The 27,089-nt window shown below is 38.4% G+C and overlaps 1 protein-coding gene across 1 annotated transcript in view; it reads left to right on the top strand.

The window, feature by feature from the left end:
* Positions 1-500: 500 nt before the first annotated feature.
* The window catches only part of MOCOS (molybdenum cofactor sulfurase), a 222,387-nt gene continuing 195,798 nt past the window's right edge, over positions 501-27,089 (top strand). The window contains exons 1-2 of the mRNA XM_061995353.1: positions 501-641; positions 25,261-25,350. Of these exons, the coding sequence (XP_061851337.1) occupies positions 512-641; positions 25,261-25,350 (220 nt within the window). The 5' untranslated portion in view covers positions 501-511. The remainder of the gene's footprint in view (positions 642-25,260; positions 25,351-27,089) is intronic.

Below are 27,089 nucleotides of genomic sequence, written 5' to 3'. Positions count from 1 at the left end.
CTGTGTTTCTGAGCATGTGCTGGACTGGCTCTACTCCTGTCCCTGGGGATCTGCCTGCAGTGGTGTCCAAGTCCGGGCAAGGCACGTAGGCAGGAGCTGTCTCTGCTGCCCACTGGTCGCCGCCTGGAGGGTACTGGGGTCGGTGCATTCGGGCGTTCAGATGAGCAGAGCTGTGCACCTGCCAAAGCCGGCTGCTGCTGACACCCAGGCCGGATCTGGCTAATGGCTCATACCGGCAGCGTATATAGCGCACGCCGCCTCCCTGTTTGTTCCCGATCACTGGCTCAGCCCGGGGCAGGGCGGGCAAAGCGTGCAGGCCGCGGGCACGACTGGGGGCGGGAGGCGGGAGGGGCGAGGCGCAGCGGGGCCGTGCCGGGCCGGGCCAGTCGCACTACCTGCCCGTACTGCCTGCCCGCAGCGCTGCCGCTGGGGAGGCTCCGCTGCCCGCAGACAGTCCCGCTGGTATTTCTGTCAGACTTTCTCTCCCGGCTTCCCGCCTGCAGTCCGCGTCATGGCAGGAGCGACGCAGGGAGAGTTGCTCTCCTTCCGCGCCTTCCAGGCCGCCTGCCCCGCCGGGTACCAGTACGGGTACGGCGGCACCCTGCACGGCCTGCGGGAGCGCGAGTTCCCCCGCCTCAGAGGTACCGCGGGCCGGGTGCGGCCCAGAGAGGCGGGCGGGGGGCGGGCAAGGCCGCAGGGGGCGGCCCGGGGGGCGGTGGAGGCGCAGGCCGAGTTCGGCTCGCCTCGGTTTTGGGCCGGAAGTTTCGGGTGTGAGGGAGCGGCGATGGAAGGTGGCGAAAAAGCAGCGAGCGCGCATCGCCGCAGACATCACAGTGACGCGCGGGGGTTAGGAGGCGGCCTCGCTGCCTCTCCCAGTCCATCTCACTCGCCTTCGGCACAAGTGCTTCGGAGATGCCATGAGTTCACTAACAGTATTTAGTTACAGCAACAAGATACCAAGCGAGATATAGAGGGCGGGGAAGTGGCAAAACACTCTAGTAAAGGCTTGTGGTTGGAAAGGTCTTTGTAAACTACTTTTGCAGGTCATATAGACAACTTCCTTGGGCAGCCTGTGCCAGGGCTCCCTCACCCTCACATTAAAATAATTTTTCCTTAAGTGGAACTTTTTGTGTTCCAGCTTTTGTCCATTACCCCTTGTCTTGTCACTAGACACTGCAGAAAAAAGTGTTATCCCATCCTCTTGACATCCCTCTTTCAAATACTTGTAAGTATTAGTGAGATTTAGTGAAGTATAGTGTTACGCTTTGCCTTTAGAGGGATGTGGGAAAAAATTTCAAACAGCAGTTGGAGGAACTTTGAGACTCAGTAAGTTAATTTCACAGTTTGTTATTAGTCACACTAGTTGCATCAGTCAAAGTTTAATAACAAGAAATTGCTTGTCCTAAATTCAGGCCAAGATTCTGAAAAGTGTGTGTTTTGTAACACAAATGTTGTTTAGACACATAAGCAGATGACTTTTAAAAAATTCCTGAGAATGAGGCTCATTTCTCATGAGGTTCCCCATAAAGTGCATCTGGTAGTGAATGATGTCTGATGAATCAGTCAGGGTCCCAAATGGAGGTCACTGCAAAGGCAAATCATTAGGAGTTCACCTCCATTTGAAAATATTTTAGCTAATGTTGGTTCCTGAATTACACGTTGATCATGCAACCTACTAAAATAAGGTGCAGATGGTAGGTAATTTAGCATATTTCTGGAAAAAGATTAAAACTAAGCACAGGGTACAAAATAGAATCTGTCATAATATTATCTAATTGAAATCATCTAATAGTCTATGGTAAGGTGACCTAGGTAGCAAATTCCTTCTGCCCTTTGTTTCCCCCCTCAGAATTTTAATGTGTTATTTATTTCATAAGTCCTTGTCCATTCGTTTTGAAAGCTTCTCACCTCCATGAGGAAGATCAGTGTCCTTAACTGATCGTTGTACATAGGAGTGGTGTCATGTCTGGGATTCTTGTCTTAAAAACAGGGGCGTATCTTCACTAGTTAAGAACTTAGGCCTTCAAGTGATGCCAGTAGAGCCAAATTAAACTAGTCAAGAGACAGATTCCTAGGCCAAGTGTGTAAAGTGTCTTCCTTACGTATCTGTCTTAGAGCTGACTAGTTACACTAGTGCAGGAGTTGTCTGACAGCGAAGCAATGTGGATGATAACTACAGAATCACGGAGTCTTAAGGGTTGGAACCTTGCTTGTACTTGATGGCCTCCTTTTATTTAGCCATGTACCTGCATCCCCACTTGCTGAAGGTCCCCCACTGATATTGGTATAATAAAATGCCTTTTAAAGCTCTAAGTCTTTGTTGCCTTGCAGAAATAGGGCTCAGGAAAGGTGGCTGATCAACAGATTGGCAGCAATAAAGGGATCTTCTGCAAATTACTTACAAAAAAAATAGTGGAGCTTTCAGGCATTTATCTACTTAAGCATTTCCAGTGACCTGCCAGAACATGCAGGTTGGTGGATGAGGTAGAAGTTTTACGTCTTTGATGGCCTCAGGTTATCCTTATGAATAAGTCCTGGTTTTACAAACAGAGGTTTTCTAAGGAAGCTGTACCTGTTCATGGGATTGGTCTCTGCTGAGTGTCTCCCTAGTGCATAAATTTAATGCTTTCGAGTAAATCTTAACTGGTTCCACTAGGCAAAAGATAATGAGCTCCTTTTTTTAGGTCATTAACAGTAATGTCTTGCTCTGTTTATTTGGGGCATACCTCAAAGATCTTTCCATCATTAAATTGGATAAAAACTAAGATTTTGATGCTCACTTTTTATGTGAACAGACTTTTTGGAGTCCTTGTCTAGACATCCATGAATTAAGCCTAATGCTCAGCTTTGAAGTATCATCTTCTTATGAGCAGCATTTGATAATAATCTTAATAATCATTACAGCATATCAATGTACTCACTTCTTCCTGATTGCTGATATTTGATGACATCCACTAATGGTGTTCTCTGGGGAAGGCAGAAACCTCTTCTGTGTTTTAAACCTTTGCTTGCCTGGTGCTAGTGTTTCTGTTGTAGCTCTAGTATGAATAGATGCACAAGTGCCCATTGAGAAGAAGGTATAGCAGATGCATGTAGGAAACACTGGCTACCAGACATACCATAAACCCAGGATTTTTCAAAGGTGGTCTACCTGTGTTTCTGTCAAAATCTACAGGAGTTTCACTCTTGGCTCTGTCAGAAGGAAAGTTAGTACTGACTGTGTTGGGGGTTTCCCCTTTAGGTTTTGTGAAGGGATGAAAGGAACTACTTTATTTCATCAGGAGTCTGTCTGGTTTGGCACAGAAGCCTTAAATTTTACCTTTTAAGCCAAAGTTTATCTTCACTTTTGTAATTCAAGGGCTGTTAGCTGATGGCTAGAGCAGCCTCTTCTAAAAATACATGTGGACTCTGTGAAACGGATCCCTGTTGGACAGGCAGCAGCGTACGTGCAATGTGACCTTGACTTTAATCTTGTGAGCAGTGTACCCTTATCTGCAGTGTAGGATTTTAAATTGTTCTTTAGAAATGGATGAAGAAATCAGCAGGAGTATATAGGTTCTGTTGTTAAGTAATGGGGCTGAATATGCTTCTGTGATGTTTATCATAGCAAAGAAAATATCAGCCTCAGGTTGTATCAAGGTTTTAAAAAAGAAAAAGCTGACATGTGTTTTGTGATGGAGCGTTTAATTCCAGGATGCCTTTCTGGTTTCAGTTGTGTGCCAGTATTCTCCTGTAAGATAGCTATGTCTGTTTCAGTGGGAGCTTTCCAACAGCGATAAGCGGCAGATACCAGTCCCCCAAGTAAAAACCAGCATGTATTAGTGATCACCTATTCTCTAAGAGCTGCTGACTGTTTGAAGGGAGTCTTTAACTACACTGTTGCATTTACATCAAATAGGTCACTGTCTCATACTTCAACAACAGGCACGTGACAAATTGTGTTACCTTAGTAGAATGAGCGTTTGTGATATGTGTGTGATTACATACAACTAACAATCACAGAATCATAGAATGGTAGGGGTTGGAGGAAAGGCAAACTAGGCTTTGAGCAATGGATTTGGCTTTTATTTCTTTCAAACTCAAATGCTGTCCCATGAAATGGTCACAAGTACAAGGGCTTATTCTATTAGTCACCTTAAGGAATAGCTGGGTACTGCTTCTGACGCTACACAAAAATAAGACTTTTTACTCATATTGCTGGTAATTGTTTGCACCGAGACTTTTCGTCTAAGCAGGAGAATGGGAAAAGCACTTCAGTTAGTCCTCAGGGGCTCAGTTAGCAAAGGTCAACTCTGTCCTCTGAGAAAGAAAAACCTCTTTTGTCACATTCGGGATAATCTGGTGTTTTGGCTGAATTTCAGAAGCAGGAAATGCATTCTGATATGTCAGCTCAGAGTAATGTTGTTTATAGGTAGCTGATGCTCACGTTTTATGAAACATGTGAAGATGAGTGTACTGTGAGCCTGAAGAATGTGCTCACCCGTTGATTGCAAATGTAGGCATGACCTCAGTTTCTTTACTGCTATGCCACTTTGCTTGCCTTGTCAGACCAGAAATTCTCCCAGCCTTGCATCTGAGGTGGTTTTATTTGTGTAATTTTTTTTTTTCAATTTTAAAAGCATGTCTATATGGAATAATTTTTATATTGTAAAATAATTCAGGTTTGAGGGGTTTTTTTGTTTGTTTTGTTGATTGTATTTTTTTTTACATTTCCAGAGATTTATTGTTTCAGTTTGTTTTTTAAGACCATTCAGTCTGATCTGTTTGCTATTTTCTAGTACTGCTTGTGTGTATGTTACTTTCTGCTGATTTCCTGATGAATCTTTTTTTTCTAAAGCTCAATTTTTTCTTCCTTTTGAAGCCTAAGTGTCTGTGTGTGTGTTCAGCAAAACCTTTTGTAGTTAGGTTCTTGGAGCAGTATTGTTCTTTAAGCAAGTTAGCAATATTCAGGTCTCATCACGCCATTTAAAAAACAATTTGGTAATGAGGGATAAGTTTGATTCATTGTTGCCTAAGGTCTATACTGAACCAGAAGCAAAGCATGAGGTGTTTTAGGGTCAGATGCAATACTTAGTTGTTAGTTCCCCGAAGCCCACCCACCCATTACTGCCGAGAATTAAACCAAGCAGCTACACTCCTGGGAGAGACAGCATATCCTAGATATGTGAAATGATTTCACCCACATGTACCCGAAGGCAGCAAAAGCAATGTGTAGATGTGATGAAGCTGCTCTTGTTGGCTCATTGGAAGATTCTGTGTAGGTAGAAGAACTTCTAATTGTGTTGGAGAATAAGTCTCACTCAGTTAATTCGTCTCTAGCTTACCCTGAACATAGAAGAAATCTTCTAAAGCTCTCATTTTGATGTCTGAAGCTGAGAGATCCTCTTCCTACCACTATGCAAGGTTTATTTGCTGTCCTGAGCAGCTGTGAGATCTCTGGCTCATAAACCCACTCCTGTCCTCTGTACCCCCACAGTCACAACATGATTTTATTTTGTGAAACACTTTTAAAATTTTGTTTGATGGAGAAAAGAAAGCAGAGTAAATGATATTTATTGGAGGAAGCTACTGCTGGACAATTTGAAATGCTAGAAAACATCTGGGAAGATGCATTTAGTAGATGGAGAAGGTATTGTAAAAAGCAACTGTGGTATGGGAAGTGTATTTGCACTGCTACATAACAGTTGTTTTGTAAAAGACAATATGTATGCTCTGTGAAGCCTTAATGCTTCCTGTCGATTTCAAGCCAGCAGTAGTTATCTAAATAAGCTATTATCTTAAGAATCAATATCAAAGAAAACGCGTACATGGAACGTTGAGTAGATTTAGTACCAAATGCAGGAACAGCAACTGTATATTAGTTTCAGATATTTTCCTCTGCCGACATAAAAGTAACAGGTACTGTTAAACAATTTATTACCTTGCATTTCAGGGTTCAGAAGGTGGTCTGCTCTGTGCAGGACTGATGTTTCAGCTGGATGATCTTTTTTCTTTGTGATAGACATAGCTTTTGGTAAAGATTAGTCAATGATAGGGTCAATGTAATATTTCAGCACTGAATAAAGTTATAGTTATTTTAAAGTTTAGTTAGAGGGGGGAAAAAAATCCCTGAAAGATACAGGCAACGTCTTCTCTTTCTTGAATTGTATTACTCAGAGTAATATATATATATATATATATATAAAATTAATTTTAACTTCAGATTTGGTGTTATGATACACATAAAGATGTTCATTGCACCATGACACTGGCTCTGTAACCAACTGTGTCACATAGTACAGGACATTTAAAATTCTGAGTGGAATACAGAAATGTTGAGCAAAATACCAAAATAGCAAACCCTATAAACCTTATCCTGTTGACATGAACTCTGAATTTTCAGGTATATTTTAGAAATAAATGGTCAATCACTTGGGACTAGTTTCTTTACAACAAGAAATAGTCATATATAAGCATTATATTTTTTTAAATCCGTGTATAGAGATTAAAAAACCTCTTAGATTTGGAAAGATAATTTATGGAGCTCTGTAGCTGCTGCAGGGTATCAGACACTCATTTAAAAAAATTGCAATTTAATTAAAAGATACATTATCTCTAAAATTAATGTCTGCACAAGATTTTAATTAGCATATTGAAGTGTTGAAACAGGCAGATGTTTTATTTAGAAAAGCTCAAGATGCTTCTGAATCCCTTACTTAAAAATTGTCAATACCTAAAAATCTTGTTCCTACAAAATCTGACATCAGTGGTGCTTTCTTCCTTCAATTGCCTTTGCTTCCTCTTAGATTCTCTTGTTTGTTCTCCTCTGTTATGATATTACTGTATGTGAGATATGTGTTGATTTCTTCCCAGCCTCTTTCTGTATATTTCCATATGATGTATATCTGATTTGGTTTGTTTTGGTTTTGTTACATATGAAATGTAAGATTATTAATTAAAGAGTATATGTAAGTTTTCAGGCAGATGTGATCTGCACTTATAGCAGAATTTCCTCTACAAAATCAGAACCTGGCATGTGAAGCTTTCAGATTTCTGTTACATGTTAAGGTAGCAATTCCCATATCTGAGCTGCTTGCCAGAATTCAAGGGTACTCCCAGTCTAAGGACAAAAAGACCGTCAGAGATGTAAGAGGTCAGTTTTTGTTGATCAATTTGATTCATTGCATGCTTGGTATCAGAGAAATGCTGCAGAGGCGTCCCTTGGATATGAAAAGACTGTCATTGAATTCAGGAAGACCATACTGTAAAGTACTGCATAATGAAAAGCACTGATATGAGAGGTTGATAAATGAGTAGACAGCACAATATATTTGCAGAGTAGGGTGCTAGTGGGATGCTTAACTTGGAGATGATACTTGGGAAGTAGGATGCTGAGCTCTCGAATGTCTCTGTCTTTTTATAGTAGATTGTCTCGGTCTAAGCCATCAATGCAGATGATTTCCTTTGTGTGATAGTAAAGTAGAAGTAAGGTGGGGTGTTTTTTTGTTTGGTTGCTGGGTTTTTTTGTTGGTGGTTTTGTTGTTTGTTTGTTGGTTTTTTTTTTTTAAATGATGCTTCACTGAACTTAGAAACTTTAAAATGGTGTGTTTTGTTTTGTTTTTTTAACTTCTTCTTAGGAATATGTAAGCTTGGACTTGGTATAACTATGGTTTTCTTCCTAGGTTTATATGCTGATAGTGTTACCATGTCTGCATATTGAGAACCTCAGATTGGTTCCTGTCTCCTTTGTTAGGAGGAGATGTGTTTTGTGGTGATAATGTGTTGTCAAGAACTGAAGGTGTGGGAAAGGGATGTCAGTGTTATGGAGAAACTGGTATAGTAGGGCAGGGAGGCATAAAGACAGGCCACAAAGCAGTAAAAAAGTCAGACTTAATAAGTTTACTTACTGATGAGGCAAGTTGTTATGCTTTTGGCAGTATTTGTGGCAGCTTGGATAGATCCTGTGCCATGGTGTTCTTTGCCCCTTCCCTGTCAGTCCTGCCTTAGTTAGAGAAGCGATGGGCTGTGAGGTACCCGATGAGGGTGCAAGCTGGGGCAGGTGGCTCTTGTCAGTGTCATGCAGGAACATATTTTGTTGGTTTCCTTCCAGTATGTGAAATACAAATGTAAAATTGGAAGGCAGGCCTGTGGGAGAGAAATCTTTCTCCCCCTGCTATTTTCTTCCCCTCCTCTTGCTTTCAGGATTGTACTGACTCACTCCTTTCTTATAGGAGCCAGGGGCATATGGCCTTTACAAGAGAAGCAAAGAAGATATGACTGTGTTCTCATTCAGATTAGTCCTTGGAGCAACAGGATCTAAAATGCTTTTAAAAGAAAGCTAAGTACATGACTGGACAGGACTTTTGTCACAATTTTCTTAAAAGAGATGTGATCTTTGGTGACATAGTCAGCTGAGGAAGGACGATTACACAAGCTTACTTCTTCTAGCAATATGCAGAGTAGTGTCCTAAATTAAAATTTGGAAAGATGACAGGAAGATAATCTTAACAAATATTCATTAATTAAATTAATGTTATGTGAATTGATTTCATAAATGCCCAATTAAACACCAGCTATCACTGTTTATACTCCTTTGCAAACTTATGAACAGATCAGGTGAAGTTACACAGTCATCAGAAAGCTTGTCCTGTGCTTTCTCCCCGAGGAAAAAATTAAAGCCCAGCTTTTTCCACGTTTATGTTCATGCCACAAAGTGCATTAAAGTTATTATAATTCAGTAATTTGGAACTGATGGCATCAGTAATGGGTACAAATGTATGTTGCCTTTCTTTAAAAAAAAGGACTTTGTATTGCTGTTGAGTAAAGTACACAGTTCATCTACTGTGCCATTCGTTTTCCAAGTAACTTATGGAGTGTAACTTACTAAGGAACTGGGAGTCACATTTTTATTATCTGTAGATTTGCCTATAATTTCTTTTCATGTAAACAAATAGAATTGTCCCAAAACAAAATGTTACTCAGCTGCTCTGGCAATATGCAACTTTTAAAAAAAATCTGTCATCATCTTTAATTCATTGCATGCTAGGAAAATATTTGTTACAGATTTAATCAATTTAGGAGTGCATAGGCCAGTGAGAGGAATGTCTGATCTCAGTTGTGATGGACCATTTGATAACGAGTATTGCCTTCTCATCAGACTGGATAAAAGCAGTTAAATAGAAGTAGTTAACTAGCAAGAGCTCCCTACCTGATGGACTGAATGGAGTAAAATTAAAGACTGCAGGAAAAAGGAGCCTTTGGCAGCTGCATACATGCTACTTCCCCCCTGCACATAAACTCTAGTATTGTGTTGCTATGAAGCTGACCAAATGGATGTTCAGACAAAACTATACATAGATTATTGCATTCCATTGTTTACCTACCATTGAGTTTGTGTTCACAAACAAAACATTTGATTAATGAGTAACATCTTTTAAATGCATTTTCTTAGGAATGAGAATGTCTGAGAAGTAATGGATCATGAAAGGTGGTCATGAAGTGTAGAAAAATTATAATAATCCTCCTCCAATCACCTCAACATAGATGTTTAGCAACAGGTACAGTGCTGTGCTGCTGAGACAGCCTAGTAATTCAAACACAGGGTGGCCAGCTGCCCTTCCAAAAAAGGAGATAATTTGCTACTAGTATAAGTGAAGGAAAATTTGAACTCATTAGAAGTGAATTGGAAGAGTTGCATTCCATAATAAAGAAACTAAAAACCCTGTAAGATATGTTTTGGGTAAATGAAAATGCAATTACATGCAAGAGGCATTAAAATGCAAAAAATAACCTTTAAGGGATAGCTGCAAAGGTGTACTTTGAAGATAGAATAAGGAAATAGAATGACACATCTGAACTACACCACAGCTGACTTTCCTGTTTCCTGGGACAGAGTAATCCTGTGAGCAAGACTCACAAGCTCCTTTCCATTCTATTATTTACAACTATTTACTGTTTGACTGAGGTGCATGTCCCTACCAGTTTTGGGCGTTTTTTTCTGGTAATGAAATTAAGCCTTCTGTTTTGAGGGCTGTTAGCTGTATAGTTAATATTCGATCAGTGAAATGTCTTAGTATCTCTCCAAACACACCAAGCGCAGAAATAGAGAAGGAACAGAGTAAAACTGTGTCTGTTGTAAGGCAAAAACGCTCTGACACTAAATATCCACAAAAGTCATCTTCATTTGCAAAGCTGGAGTCTTTCTAAGAACCTTCCTTCCTCTGTTCTTCTTTGATGTAGGTCAAATTGACATTTAGGTGAAACTTTCTAAAGTAGATTTTGACTAAAAAGTCATCGCAATAGCAGATGTATGTGCCTTTTGGCCTTCAGGGTCAGTTCCAGAGTAACAGATTAACTTTTTTGACAAACAGAAAATTATTAATTTGTTTTTCTTCTGCAGAGTTAACCCAGAGTAAAGGCTCTAATTTTGGATTTAGGTGGAAATATATCTTCTCATTAATTAGAATTGCAGCTGTTGATGTACTTACACCTATCAATATTGAAGGGTTTACTATGCATTGAAGAGGTTTTCCTATGAACAAAACACTGCAATTGTAACTCCAACATAAAGGACATCTGTTCCTTGGGAAACACTCTTTTTTAATCCTAAGTAAATACTGTGAAATATTTTCCTTGAGAAAGGTTGATTATGACAAGCGGTTCTCACGTCACCTGCATTCTTTAAAGCCTCTCCAGTGTCTGTAAAACACTAAGCTGATGGAAGAAGTGGGTTATGATGAAGGGGAAAGAGGACAGATATCTGGGACAAAAAGTAAGCTTCTTTAATATTTATTTTCGTGTCACAAAGAGCTATTTCAATAGTAGCTTTCATAGTTCATTGTCAAGTTTGGTTTTAAACTTTCTGTCTTCTATTTCCCTAGAAGCTTAGGGGGATTTACTTGGAAAATACAATTTAAAGTGATCTTTGATTGTAAACTGATGCTTGGAAAGAAACCAGACTTCTGAGAGTGAGGAAGGAAATGATGATTTTATTAGGAGCTGCTATTATGTTCAGGCTCGGTGAAGCTCATCTGCAGAACACAGAAAGCGTCACTGCACTGCAGGACTGTTGAACCAGCACTGTCTTCTAGTGAGCACTACCGTGGCCCAGATTTCTTCTTACCCGCCAGGAGAGATTTGGAGACAGAAAGCAAAGCCTTCCTGTGGCACTATAGGAACCTTGGGATGTAGGCTGTATAAAAACCAACTCTCCCTCCATGCTCCATTTTTCAGTAACAACTTGTCTGAAGGGTGGTTCTAGTCCAGTGGAATGTTCTCTAAGCAGCGAAAACGTCTATTTCTGACTCTTACAACCCATCCTCTTGGTTATCCTTAGAATCCCGTGATGATATGATGTTTAGTACTTCATGAATGATGAAAAAGTATAAATCCTAGTGAGTTACATTGATAACTTTTAAACTGAGTTTCCATCTGGTATTTTTCAAGGCTTGGGAGAAATCTTCCCCTCCTTCCCCTCCAAATGTCAAATCTAAAAACACCTGCTTTCTTTGCAATATTTATATTTTGATTAGCTCCAGTGAAAGGCAAATCCAGCTTTTTAGCTGATGGGAGCTGAAGCTACCCATTAAGAAAAAAAAAAATAAACTTTTGTTCCTTTGGATCTGTGGACTGTTGCAGAGTTCACAGTGTGTAATGCTTGTTTGGAGGCACTTGGTCGATCTCTGAGCTTTGCATCACTAAGCGTGACAGCTCTTGAGAGATTAAATAGCTGTTACCATCAGAACTTTAATCAGTTTTTCGTCCATTTCTGCAAGTGCAGAGAAGGATAGGTATACTTGTAAAGTGTCATGAGGATTACACTGCAGCACTTGCTGGATAAACTACAGTGCTACTGAAGTGGAGGAAATAGTATCAAACAGTCTCATGACAGCTGTCATGTTTCCAAAAGTGTCTGATCAAATCTTGAAATCTGAAGGCTAGATACCTTGTGGGTACATCCAGTCTCTAATATCATTCACTTCTGCTTCTGTTTCCTACCATTCTAGTGGTAGAAATGTGATTATGAGCTAAACTAATCAAATAGAAGTTAATATACAGTAATCTTCAGTTGTTTATATTTAAGTGTTAGATGTAAAACCATTTATAATAAGTGGGTAAGTGGGTAATAGTAAGTTAGGGGGAAAACCTGCTTTTGCCTTTCCCCACCTCTTCAAATGCCTCCTAAACTTTTTTGCTTGTAGAAGTTAATGTATTGTTAAAAATTATCTCAATTTTTATAAGGTTTATATTGAAATACCTTGACAATTTCTCAAATGAGTAAAATTGATATTTAGAATATAAAGAGTTTCCAGATATGAGGAATGGGGCACAGAAAGGAGTTGTCTTTTTTTTTTCCCTTTAGGACAAGACATTAGTTTTTATGCTAGCTACATGACTTGTGGTCTTTCCAGTCATTATACTTTTTTTTTTCTTCTTGGCTGTAAGTTGCGTTTCACTGTAGTTGAACAGAAATAGCTGAATCCAGAAGAGAAACTTCACTGCAAATGTAACTCATGTAAATGAGTTATGATCAGTGTTGCATGCATTGGATCTGCTTCATTGAACTATGTATTCTTCATGGAATGACTCAGAAGAAAACTGCAGTTTAATGTGTATAGTGTCTGAATGTATATTGGTTGGGGTTCCCAGCTTGTAGACTGGAACATAACATTAGAAAAAATGAAGCACTAACGAAAAAATTTATATAAGGAAGAGTCTGTTCTTCATCCTTTCCCATTTCTCCTCATTCCTTTCTTCTTTTTTTTTCCACGGAATGGTCATTACAATGCATGTGTATAAGAATAGAAACACAAATAAATATAAACAAAGGGACATATAGATATAAATCCAGGAATTTTAGTCTCACTATGGTAAGAACTCAATGTGGCTAACACTCATCTTTCTTATCATGAGGGAAAAAAAGTGTTTTGAGTTGGAAGGGGAGTAGAGAGGGAAAAGAGCATGGTGAAACATTTACACTTAATGCCTTTTATGTATCCCTCTATCAGCAGAATTTGGAGAAGGGCGGCCTGTAGTTTTTGCTCATAGAAAAAAAATAGTAAAAAAATAAAAATCTGTGTACACTGTGCAGTAACTGATAACATGAGGTTCACTTTATCACTTTATCCTGACTTGTGGAGGCAAGGTACCAGATACTTGGTGCTCATACAAAATATTAAGGAATACTTGCTATCCATTGGGAAACAGACTTCTTCAAATCTCACATGAAACCTGTGTGATGTTCTGTGCCGCTAACTGCCTGGGTTCCTTCGTGGTTGACTGTTTGGAAACCATTACTTTCATTGTGGTGGTGGCTACATGGCATAACGGGGTCATTCTTATTCAGGTTTTTTATGGCATAAATTTATAGATAATTTTTAGGAGTAAATGAATGTGGAATAAAACCTATAGAACCAACTGTATGCACTGTGTTCAATGCACTCTTTGAGTTACTGTTGTGTCAGAATATTTTGACCAAGATTATTTTCCTCCTTAATTGTTGGATACTCTCATTTAAAAGGTGATGAGACTGATTGACAATGGATGTGAAAATCAAGTCATTTTTGAGGTTACTGTAAATAAGGACACAAATGAGGGCACCCTGACATACTAGTTTTAAAATTTAAGCTTTTATTTCAATTTTTTATTTTATGCTTTCTTTGCTTAAAGTTATAGTCTTGTCCCTTACATTTTCCAAACCTCTGACCCATCCCTTGGCCTTTCTGTGCTCCATTACCAATTTTTACTAACTACTTTAGAAGGGGGGTTTGATATGTAAAAAATGTTTGTGCAGTTTTGTTGCAAAATAAACAGGAATTAAGAATGAATTTAATCTTAATGACAAAGAAGTAGCTTTGAAATGCAAGTGGTAAGAAGCATACTGTTGTTGCCTTAAACATCCTTGCTTTTGGGGAATACGTTAATATTATGCCTGCAAGCACAGCCATAATATTCATAAGCACAATTTACTAAAAAGTAGAAATTTTCAGGATTTAATAAGAGCTCATTACAGAAACTCAATAGTATTCTGTTATGTTACTTCTAGTTAGAGTTTTAGACTAGCAAGTCTGAGGAAATATTTGAAAATTAAAAGCGCAAAAATTAGTTCTGTAATATTAGCAAATTACTGTAACTTTTCTATTTATAATAATACAATTTGTTATTAATTTGTTCATTCATTGTCATAAATAGTGTTCGGCTCACTTAAGATTCCTCTCCGTCCTCACTTCATGTTAAAGAATTAATTCTTGAGCTTCTTAGCTTGCATAACTCTCTACTTGCCACCTGAGATCCTTTGCCCATGTAAGGCATAGGTATGTTCAGCAATCTCTGTTTTCAACAGCATTGGTAGAAATGGTCTATGAAGAAGGACCAGGCTTTAGGGCAATTACTGAACTCCAACAACTCCAGCACTTCAGTGTGGTTATGCTAGTTACAGAGACTCCAGAGAGAATATTGGTACTCATAATCAGGATCCAATCCTGTAGACAGTTCTGGAGGCAAAATATGCTATCTGTGGTTTTATCTAGGTAGTATTTTTGAGTATCTGGTGTCATAAACTGAGTAAAATGTGTTGTATGGATGTTGTGTCTGGTCTTGTCTTGTTCAAATATGTTAAGACTATACGTACTATGGGAGAAGACCTTGATTTTTAAGGATGTAGTGCTTTCTCAGCTACTGTGAGGCAAAAAACAATATCTGGTGTGACAGAGTTGTGGTTTTAAGATCAGAGTTCAGAGATTAGGGAAACCATGGAATATTTGTTTTTCCCTGTATAATCTTTTATTCATTCTCAAAGCTAGTTTAGTGTTAATGAGGCTGTTTGTATTTAGTACTTTGAATAATTTATGGTGAAATTATAATTCTCTTTCATTTCTAATGTCATTAGTACCGAAAGAAACCCTTAATTGAGAAGAATTATGATTTAGTGAAGCATAACAAAATATTCTTTAGGTGTATGGTTATAAAATTGGGATAAAGTTGTATTTGCTTTATTTCTGGGTCTGTTAAAAAAAAAAAGCAACTGCAAAACATATTTTTGTAGGCAAAAGTATCCATTAGAAATTTACCAAACGTGAAATTCTATATATATGTCTCACTAGTGTCAGTCTTTTACTGAGTTCACGATGCTCTGACATTTTTATACTCTCAGTACTAGCATATCCTGAATTAACTTCACAGGTGCCCCAAATCCTACTTTTATTTAAACATAGAGCATCCTGATAAAGTTGCAAAGAAGAAGAGTAGTTTACTGAATGGGCTTGCATTGAGCTGAACAGCATTAGAACTTGGTCTTCTGTGCTGGAATTCTCTAGTGAATGCAAATATGTTCAAAATATCATAGAATCATAGAATGGTAGGGTCGGAAGGGACCTTTAGAGATCATCTGGTCCAATCACCCTGCTGAAGCAGGTCAACCTAGATCAGGTCGCATAGGAATGCATCCAGATGAGTCTTGAAGACCTTCAAGGAAGGAGACTCCACACCCTCCCTGGGCAGCCTGTGCCAGGGCTTTCTCACTCTCACAGTAAAATAGTTTTTTCTTATGTTTAAATGGAACTTTTTGTGTTCCAGCTTCATCCCATTACCCCTTGTCCTGTTGCTAGATACAATAGAGAAAAGGAATACCTGTGTCCTGACATCCACCATTTATATACTTATAAATATTAATGAGATGCCCCCTCAGACTCCTCTAGATTAAACAGCCCCAGTTTCCACAGCTTTTCCTCATAAAGATGTTCCAGTTCCCTGATCATTTTGGCCCTGTGCTGAACTGTCTCCAGAAGTTCCCTGTCCCTCTTGAGCTGAGGAGCCCAGAACTGGACACAGTACTCCAGATGAGGCCTCACCAGGGCAGAGTAGAGAGGGAACAGAACCTCTGTTGACCTGCTGACCACACTCTTCTTGATGCATCCCAGGATGCCATTGGCTTTCTTGGCCACGAGGGCACATTGGTGGCTCGTTGTGGAGTCTCCATGCTTGGATTAGAAGTGTGCCTAACTCTCTTCAAAGATATCCACTGGTAAATATGGTTAATGTAGATATTTTAGATGTCTTTGTTTTGATCTATGTTGTCTGGAGGAAAGGGAAGGGGCACTTAAGGTAAGATTTCTTTCCTGAACAAAACAAGCCCTTGCAAAACACCTGAGTGTTACCAAATGTTGGTATTGTTTTTACTGAGTGTTGATGCTGTTCTGCAGATGTTAATTTGGATTAAATGAGACTGAAAGCAGATGTGATGATTTCTAGGTTATCACTTTGCCAAAAATATCAAAATATACAGTTAGAGAAGTGATAGAAAAGGTGTAAAAAGCTGTAAGAGTCTCCAGCATCACATCTGCTTTTCCTTATGTTCTGCCACAAGCAGCAACATGAATACAGTAATTATCATCTGAAGGGGATACTTATATATATATATTCATATACTCATCTATTCATATACTCATCTCAGTATAGCATAGACAGGCACATTTGTAAATAAAAGTGTGCTTGGAAGAAACTCTCAATCACCTGGATGCCTTGAATACACTTCTGGAGCAGTTCTTTGTTTGATGTAACTTACTTTAGTAAGCTGGTGTTTGTCATTTTGAGATTCCATTGCTGTGGCCTCTGTTATTCATACTTCTTTTGTCAATGAATTATTAAAAATGCACTGTTTTAATTGATACTTGGACTTCAAGAGACTGCATACCTACCCCAGAGACTGAAGATATCCTATAGATGCCGTATGAAAAGATAGCAATAAGAGTGGCCCAGCAGAAAGGAAAATTTCACTTGCTTCAAAGGTCACTTAAGCTTCTGTGCAGATGAGCTGTTTAACTTAACCCAGCTCTTTAACTATGAGTTGTATTGTTCATGTCTGTATATCTAATGCAGTCTGTGAACTTTAGTAAGGATGAAGCATTTGAACATAGTCTTATCGTTTAGATTCGTGTGATTATAGTTGAATACTTTCACTTGAAGTAGCAACTTGGCTCAAATTAAAGTTATACTGTCTTGCTCTTTGAGGAATTGGTCCCAAAAGATTTTATAATGGAAAATATTTAGATTAACCCAACACCGATGCACTAGGAAAGCTTATACCTAGTTTTTCATGCATGCTTCCCATCTCCCTAATAAAATATGAGTATTCCTGTGTCTTATTAAAATGAAATTCCCACCATAAATGGTATTACTGACAAGCATTGCTGAAACTCCTATCCTTAATGTTTTTTCACACTGTAGATCTAAAGCACACTGAAAAGTTGTTGCTGCCTTCTGTTTATGGTTTCTGTTTACATTGGCGGCTGCTTGCTGGTGACAAGGTGATACAGGAGATCTTGGTCAAACATTATATGTGGAAACCTCTTACTGGTCTAATGATGCTGGTTTTTTTCTGACTACTAGAACAATTAGGAGTGTAAACCAGGTAGGGACTAACAGTTGGGAGTGTATGCCAACAGATGTGGATGTATTGATCCAAGGAAGTATTTTTCCAGTAAAGTTAGGGAAAATTAGCTTCCCAGAATTCTGAAAACATCTTTCAGAGTGTGCATTCTGCTCTTCTACGTCATGCTCTCGATCCCGTGTCACTCCCAGAGAAAGGCCTTCCAGCTGGAAGAGGGACTAGAATGGGTTGTCAGATTGATCATACATTAGAAATAAAGGAAAATGGCATCTTTAGGCACAGCAGGTGGAGAGACACTACTAGCTCAGCAAGGGAGAAATACCTGTTGAAGCTGAGTGGGTGAATATAGGTATTAAAGCAAAACAATGCTGACATGGGAGATATGAGAATTCACTGACTGCAAAAAAACATAGTCTAGAGATTAAGGTGTGATTTCTAGGAGCATGCAATTCTGAAGCACTCTTCTGGATTAAGCAAGGTGGACTAACATCCTACCTATTTTTCAGATGTAAGTAGCGTGGTTGATGAGTGTAGTTACCTGTTGTAGCAAAGGGCTGCCTGTTGTGGGCCAGGAGAATCTTCTCAGATCTCTTGTTTTATGACAGTGAGGTTCTGGCCAACAGTCCTTACTCTCTTCATTTCAGAGTCTGAATTTATGTACACTTCCTCTTGGTAACATAGTTATTTGATTTTATTTGTTAGTCTCTGAAAGAGACTCCAAATTTATGCTGAAACAAAACATGTTTCTCATATTCTTACATCCCTGAAATTGATCCTCAGTATCTATTGCTGGCCATGGACTGATTTTTGGATGTTATAAATAAATCAAGGGCTGTAATCGTCTGTGAGAAACCTCGTGTCATGAACTTCTACTGGAGAATATTGCTCATTTGCAGTAGCAACCTCTTCTTTTTGCCTGAAAAAGCCAGCAGAGGGAGGTACCGTTGCATTTGCCAAACAACTTTTGTAGGACCTCAACATGTAGGATAACTGATTTTTGCTGTCAGTCAGTGTTCATTGCATATGCCAGTTCTTATGTGGGTGTTTAATTATTGCTATGGTTGTATATTGAGCCCATGGCTCTGGCTCCCAGAAGTTCATAGGGATTTGAATATTTTTGTATAACAAAATGAGTTTCAAGGGAAAGGGAGAAGAAAAGAGTTCCTTTTTGGGGTTTTTTTCCATTATTTTGAACTTAATTCGTCTTCTTATGAAAACCATCAAATAATTTCAAAGACCTTCTGTATATCACTGCACGTTTCATTTGATATATTTTACAGGGAATACTTAGAGTCACTAATTTGTCCTAGATTTTACATGAATCCAATTAATTCAGGTCACAGAGCAAGAAATAGAACTGACTTGAAGAGTCAGTTTCAAACGTTATCTTGGCATGTTTTTGTAAGCCTGTAGCTGCACTAGGAGAAGAATGAAAAGTAGAGCAGGAGAAAGCTGCTAGAATGTTGAGCTAATGACCGCTATTATAAACAATTACTATTAAGATTCCCTAAGTATTGCCTTTTAACATCATGTTTTCACCTCCAGTGGAAGTTCTGGTTTTCTCTTTCCTACACAAAAATTTCTGTCAAAATTTCTGCAAAAGCAGCAAAAGCATTTTCCAGTAATAAAATGGGGAAGATATTTTCTTTCAACTCTTCTTTCATTTGATCAATTGCATCACAGAGAAAGAAGAAAAAGCAAAAAGGGACTGAAAGATGGTAGTATCTTCAGTGGGGAGGTGTGAAAGGTAGTTTTGGTTTTGGTGAGTTACAGTTTGAAGACTTACATAAATTTGAATCACTTGTGATTTATATTTCATCCAGGGATGATGAGATGGTCGGCTGCACTATGTTATTCACATGTAGCTGATTCATGTAGCTCTGATTCATGCCCACAAGTAAGGCTTCATTTGGTCTCACACAACCTGTTAAAGGTGCCTATGGAAATAACATCACTGACTGCAGTCAGTATTTAATCACATCCCAGTGAGCAAGAAGTGAGTGAATAAAGCTGTGTCTTACAAGTAGGCCAAATAGACGAAGGTCTATTTGTGTGCTGACTGATCCCTCTACTATGGTCTCATTTAGCACAGGAGCTGGCAAGTGATAAATTCTGATGGCATGTAATTTAATTTATTTTTTCTGTTGCTGTGAAAGATACATTTCATAGCGTTGTATGTGACTTTGTAATAATATGAAATGCTTTCTTTCTTTTGTGCTCACATAGACCTCAGTGCTAGCAAGCTGTAAGCTATAAGCTGCAAATAGGGGCTTTTGTACAGAGAATAGTGCCACTGCTTGCTGGAATAACCCTCATCACGTAAAGAGCTTTTGTGGAGTTGTGCCCCTCTGGTGAGGGGCACAGCAAGCAAAGAAGGTGTATGGTGTTGACTGTAAACCGTTTTAATGTTCTATCTACTGTAGGTAATAATGCAATGAGAGCAAATAATGCAAGCCAATATCATGTGGAGAAAAATAATGGGAATTTATTGCAGATAAATGTAATTGCACATTTCATGCTTTGCTTTTTGTAATCAGTCTGTCAAGTCAAATATGAAAATACATGAATTAAACACCAGTTTCCCACAGAACTTAGTAACTTGTAGTGGCCCTTAAAATATCAATACAATTATCCAGCTTACTTCCAGTCCAGTGCAAATCATCATTTGGCAGTCACTTTGAGCTGTGACTACTCTAATTGATGAACTTGGCGGACTGGCAGTGGGAAGCTGAACATGACCCATGCCTGCAGGCTGACTGCTGTGTTACTTTACCCAGCCTGTAGCAATTAAGTCAAATTTTGCTGAGCAACAGTGTCTCCTTCAACCACATAGTAACTATTCAGGCTTTGTCCATCTATGGCCTTGTCCATCAAGCATTATTTGTCGTCTGTTGAATTGCTTCTGGTCCCTAAGCAAGGGAAACAAAACATTACCTTGTCTAGCAGATCAGAAGTGTTTTGATGAGGGGCATGTTGTTACTCAGAAAATAGCTTTTGTCTACATTGATGACAAACAGGAACTGAAGGTACAGGTCACAATATTCAGTGAATGTTTAATCCAGAAAATATCCAGCAAAAGTGAATCTTAAGCCATATTAGTAAGATTTATTTTCCTTTTTTTTTTCTTTTAATGCCCTTCATTCATGGTTTTGCAGAACCAGAATCTGTCTGTACAGTGTGTGTGCATATTAGGCCCAGTATCATCATGAGATTTCAGGCACTTTTGACCTTTAATTTAAGAGCATCCCTAGGGGAAGCTAAGTTATTATGCAGTCAGTGGAAAAATGGAGCTGCCTCTAAAGGGCATCTGACTTAGATGACTAAGATAACCTGAGGTACTTAATGTGATGCTACCTGTTAAAACTGCACTATGTCCAAATGATATCACATGTCTATAACCTCTGAAGAGCCCTCTCCTCCCCATTTTGTCACTTGGTTGTTCTCTTGCTTTTGTTTTGGTGTATATAAATATCTCATATTTGTCTTTTGACAGATAATGCTTTATTTTGCCTTCAACTTGTTTTCATATAATCTTTTTCATAATGATTTTTTTAATATTGCTGTACTCAAGATATATACTATCTCCCCAGGGCATTGGTTAGATCTGCTTTCCAAGTAATATTGTGCATATAATCCCACTGATTTGAAATTATATTTGCAACTCAAAATTCATGGCTCTCTACAGTTGCTGTCTTGTAACCACACATTTCATTCTTCATTGTGAAACTTTTGGCAACATAACTAGCAGCCTTGTAAGCAGCTGGAGTGAGGAATTTTGAAGTGCCAGGAAATAATCTGTTCAGTCACCATGCAGGTCTGCTTGTTTTGATGACTATGGTAGAATCACTGGCTGGCAAAAAGTTAAAGTGGACATGGAGCAACCACATGGAATGTGGTTAAATTGGTTGTTTTTGGAAGTGATTTCCAGTCAAAGTTCAGGAATGTGTAGGACCAAAAATAATTTCAGGGATTAAAAGAGCTGATGACATAATACCTGGTAGGAATTATTTAACCACATAAGATCTGAGTGATCAGGCATGGGTTTATGAGTGGGATGTGAAGGAGGAGAAAGATTACTCTTCATGTGCCACCAGTCCATTCAAGAGAGTGTCTCTCTTGAATCATCTTTAAATTTCTTCAAAGTCAGGTGAACTCACCTTTTAGGAAAGTGTCCTTTTGTTCAAAGCAGATATTTTGGCTCCAAAAGATTAATCCTAGTAGTTTCTTTTTGCCTTGTGTGTTATGCAGGCAGTCAGCCTGTGTATAGTCAAGTGTTCTCACCTGGTCTTAAACACAAATTTTAAAATACTCCAAATTAAACTATCTTTATCTTTTTTCATTGAAGAGATAGAAATGTTTCGTTAAACTGAATGTCCCTCTGGCATTTCTGAGGCTCTATGAGCATGTCCATTCATGAAGTTTTATGAAGAGCCTAGGTAGACATGTAGAGATAGTGAATGCTTTATTAAGAGGCAAATTGTAGCACAGAAGGTGAACAGAGAGCTGAGCTGGGGCCTTCTTCATCAGGACAGACTAGCCTGTGTGGTTCCCAGAGAGTTCCTCATGTAAAATTAATCTTCAAGAATATTAGCATAGTAATATTACAACTTATGAACCGATACTCTTGCTGAATAATTTTCCATTACTAATGTCGACACATTGAATGGCTTTTGATACTCTTATAAAAAAACGCTACTTCTGAAAGTAATTTTATCAGATACTTGGTATATTATTAGATCAATGAAGTCAGTTACACATTCCAAAAGTAATAGTATGTAAATTAAACTAAAAGTTAATTTTACATTTTCAATGAGCAACGAAAGCATGTCCTGATGCATATTACATTTTAATTTTAATTTGGTTGATCGTATTATATTTTCTTTCTCCTGTTAGTTCCCATAAACAGTATAATTTCATAGTGCTGACAGCCTATATACTAAATACCACAGTGAAACAGGAGGAACTCTATTATTCTGTATATACTGACAAATGTCTTTAGTTCATGTTCATTCAATAAAGTTAAAACAGCAGATGTTATTAAACCAAGAGAAAAGCACAATGAAAGTTATTCTTTTATTTGCCAATGTTATGCATGTGCCACTTTTTTTTTTCATTCCTTTAAATATGTAGTTTTATTCAAATAAGACAGGAACACTAGCATAAAAGTGCAATAGCAATAAAGATACTTGTTTCAATGCAGTCTGAAATTGATAGAGCCTATTTCTTTTTTTGGGCAGTGGATAGAGAGTATTAAATGCTGTTCTCTGTTTTTAATTAAATAGCAACACTAACGATAAAATAAAAGTTTAAGAATTAATAATTTTCCTTCCTCAGCCAAATATCCTCCCACATTTTCAAAGTAATATACTGAGAGGATGACTTTAAAAAATGAGTGACTGTTTGACTGTGTCATGGTTTAGCAAGGAGCAGCTTTTGCTTGGTAACAGGGGAAGCGGGTTGCAGTGAAGACCCGGTAAAGAGTTTTTGGACTCTCCCCCGGTTCTTGGGTTCAGACCCACCTCTGGCCCGACTGGGCCAATCTGGCGCCTCTGCGATCACTATTTAGGGACAGGAATTTGAAGTGTTTGCAGGAGGTGTAAGAGTGAGAAAAGATGGAGGTGACCACACGGACCCCACAGTTGGAGAAGGAAGGAAGGAGGACCACCAGACGAGAGACCTGGTCCTCTGCAAGCCATGGCAAGAATGCAGGCTGTACCCCTGCAACTCACGCAGGGCCGTGGCAGGACTGAGAGCCACCAGCAGCTCCATGTGAGTGCACCCGGACAGGAGAGAGACTGTGTTGAGGAGGTGGCCATGGCGCCAGGCCGTGCTGGAGAGCCTGCGGGCCTCAGAGTTCACCCAAGAGGCAGAAAGAAGCTGCTGCTTTTGGGATAAATGCATGTCGGAGCAATTAAGCTCTCCCTGCCCTTTGGCAATCCTCAGGTCTTTGGTACTTGAGGCTAGTCGTGGTCTTTTGTTCCCTGAGGGGCCTAATCCAGGACAGACTTTTTTTTTTTTTGTTTACCTCTGAGAACTCAAATGCTGTCCTTTGTAATGAGCTATATAACAAATTTAATTGCTCGGCTTTTTTTTATATGCTGTATGATGGCATTACATCTTCCATGCTATCAGCTTCTTTAATACTGTAAGGATCTAAACACCAACATTTGTCTGCCTCCAGAGGAGCAACACTGGGCCATGTTTCTGGTGCCTAATGAGCCAAGTGGTCTTTGTGTGGGCTTTGTTGAGAGATTCTGTGTGCTGGGATTGTCACCTCCAGAATGGCAGCCTTTCCACCCTGTTCCTTGCTCAGGACAGTGTCTTCCTTTTGTTCAGCTGTAGGCCTGTCTTTCCCAGCTGTAACCAGTGACTAGTTGTGTCCCCATGTTGGCAGAGGCCACACCACAGTGCTGGGCAGGAGCCTGGCTGTGTCCTGCTGTGACACAATGTGCCTCTCAGTTCCCCTGCATTTGAGGGATGACCCATGCAACTGTAACTTCTCCCATCAGAAACAGGGCTGGATGAACCTTCATCTGCATTTTGACCCCCATGTGCTCATTTGTATCACTTCATACTACTTGGGAGACACTTTCTAGGATTTAAAAAAAAAAAAAAAACTTATAAAATCTGCACATATAATAAATCAATCCAAGTTTTGTCCACATTTCGCCCCTCAAAGTACCTCAAAACACTTTATTGACTTAAAACCATCATTTAAAATTCTGCTTTTGCTCAAGACTCTGTAAGTGGGGAAATCTTAAGGCAGGGGAGGGCTTTTCTCTTTTGAAAATAAGAGAAAGGATGGGTGTCTAGGTAGGTTTCATTACTAGCATTGCCTCACATCTTTGCCCACTGAATCACTGCTACAGAAACATAATATATAATAATACGTATTTCCAAGTCGTAGGACTTCTTGTTTAAAGCTTAATTCAGTTTTAGATCCCTGTGGAAAAGGAAGGCCTTTAAAATACTTAAGAAATTATAATCATAGTCATTATTATTAAAATTTGAAATAAGTTGAAATACTTAAGTAAAATGAAAAAACTAATAAAGGGCATGAAACACACTGGAGAAATAGAAGAATAATTGCTAAAGATTAAGAAATCTAAAATGGCCAAATATGAAAAAGCCTTTGTTTTCAATAAGTTATTTAAAAGTTTGTGATAGCTTAAGAATATAAAAAGAGCTTTAAAAAATGAGTTGAATGTTAAGTGCATATGAGTGGCAATAAATATTTAAATACATTAAAACTTAAACTAGTTCTGTCTTCGGGCTTCAAGCATGATTTAGGCCTTGTCACTTCTTGAGAAAATTGTTTCATCTGCCAGCAAGGAAACAATACTACTGTTATTCTTGGCATTAATAATTATTATTATAATTGTGGTAATAGTAGCTTTCATAATAAGTAGTGCCTAGAAGTCACACAGTTCCATGGCTGGAGACACTAGCTTGCTTACTCTTGTACAAGTAGAATAAAAGGTTTTTCTCTTCCAAAGAACGAGTAATCTGAACATGAAAGAAACAACCTCTTAAAATATTTTTTGTTTTAATTAAAAAACATAATTATAAAATATATTAAAATATAAAGATGCAATAAAAATGGTTGGCTTCCTTTTCTTTTTTTTTTTTTTTTTTTTTTTTGCTAATGAAAGATACCTTGCTGTGAATATTGCCTGACTATTGGAACATATTTGAGAAGCATGTTTTGAGAGCTGTAAAGAGCTCTAAATCAAGCAGAGTAATATCATACCCCAGGAAGTTTAGGGAAATTGATTTTTTGTGTGGTGTAGTGCACTAGGGGGGTTTGAGTGGTACACATTTACAATGTAGTCTGTGGGAGAAAATGGAATTAAATATTCAAAAATTGAATCTAGTAACTTTTATTTTCATTTTAGGGATTACTTACCTTGACCATGCTGGTTCAGCACTTTTTCCAGAGAGTCTACTTAAAGCTTTTACCGATGACCTCACAAACAACGTTTATGGTAAGTCCAAAACATCATTCCCATTAGTCTTCTCAAATTTCCAACTAAATAGGTCAAAACTGTGCCTCTCGATTTGCTGGAAGATTATTTCTTTGGGTTTTTTTAACACTACTATAAAGTACTTGGAAGACCAGTAGTCTTACAAAGGAGTCATAGTGACTTTGTGTAACCCCAGGAAGAAAAATCAAAGCGAGCATGACCCTGTTACCCAAGAGTTATGGCATCATGCTTGGAATAAACAAATACAATGTAGCTCTGAGCAGTTTGTTCAGTCTTTTTTTTTTTTTCCCCACACAAAATGCAAAACCAATTTCTTATAGAATCCAGAACCACCCTCCTTCTCAGTGAAGGTCATCACAGGGAGCTTATACTGTGGCACAATATAAGCATTTTATTTAGAAGAAAGCTTAGATCAAAGATCCCAAGAGAATTTAGGGAGGGAATAGATGCCTTTCCCAAACTTTTAGACTTCAGTCCATACTCAGAAAAGAAGGGATGTGTATTGCTAAAGCAATCTTTCACGTAAGAATGTGAGTAAAAATATCTACAGAATTGTGCACTTGAGAGTTCTGGGTAGTTTTCATTTTCAGTGTGCCATTGTATGTGTCTTTCCCCTTCTCTTGTTTCCTGAATGCTGGTGAGTCCAGGAGCCAGAGAGTGTATTTAAGTTGCATTATGAAATAGATATTGTTCTTGTTTAGGATTTTTCTTTCTGTTATAACAAGATATATTGATTTGATTACATTAGAAATCTCCTATTCAAGTGCATGTCAGTGATATTAAAGTTAATGATCTGTCACTACAGCCACTGTAAAATGAGATGTATCCATGCTGACTTTAGTTATTTCAAACATTGGGTTCAACCCTTATAGTAAGTGCCATCTGTGGCAGAAAAAAAAATTGTGAATCTATTGAGTGCTTGTGAATGGAACTAACAGTGCTGCCTGTTTGGAGCAGATTTACATTGTACCTTTAATGCTATGGGAAAATAAATTGTATATTTTTAAATATTGTTTTAATCTAAAATGATCACGAGAGCTCTAGCATGGTTAAATCTGTTTTTTTCAGTTATATCTCTGATTCTATAAAGGCAGTAACTGTCGCATGAAAAAGTTCACTTAGCAGACACAGATGTGAGTGAAGGGGAAGTTTGACTTGCAGCTTTTTAATTTTCTTGGTGATAATCCACAGGCCTAAAGAACATCAGTTTAGCTGTTGCATGTGTAAATCAGGGAAAGTAATGTTCTCGCTTTGAAATTGAGAATATTTTAATTGGAAATTACAGAAAGACAACATCAGACACGAAAAGTCTGAGTATTGGTTGTGGATTTGAGCTTTAAATTTGTTATTATTTTCAAAGCTTTCACTCTATATCTTTCAGTAGCATGATTTTGAAAATTTAAAAAGAGAGTAGCTAGTATTGCACCCTACTGAAAGAACAATATTAATGTAGTAATTTTTTTCTTCTATTTCTGACTTGTTTAGACATGTTCTTTTAGCATTTGCTATGCTTGTGTGCATATTGCTGTAAATATTTTTACTCAAGAAGATAAATGTCATCATTGTTTATATATACCTGTGCTGAGCTGTGCTAAGGTGACTACTGATTTTTCAATAAACTGTATATTTTTTGAGATATTTGAATTTCAGGCACTAAAAAAACAGGGTCTTTCCTGATGTCCAGTCATGAATGTCAGTTATCTGCAGATCCTGTCTCTGCTAAATTGCTTCTTAGTGCG

Source organism: Colius striatus, chromosome 4 (genome assembly GCF_028858725.1).
Source record: "Colius striatus isolate bColStr4 chromosome 4, bColStr4.1.hap1, whole genome shotgun sequence".
NCBI classification, from domain to species: Eukaryota; Metazoa; Chordata; class Aves; order Coliiformes; family Coliidae; genus Colius; species Colius striatus.
Note: the sequence above shows the minus strand (reverse complement) of the source record. Positions and strands in the feature narration are given on the sequence as shown.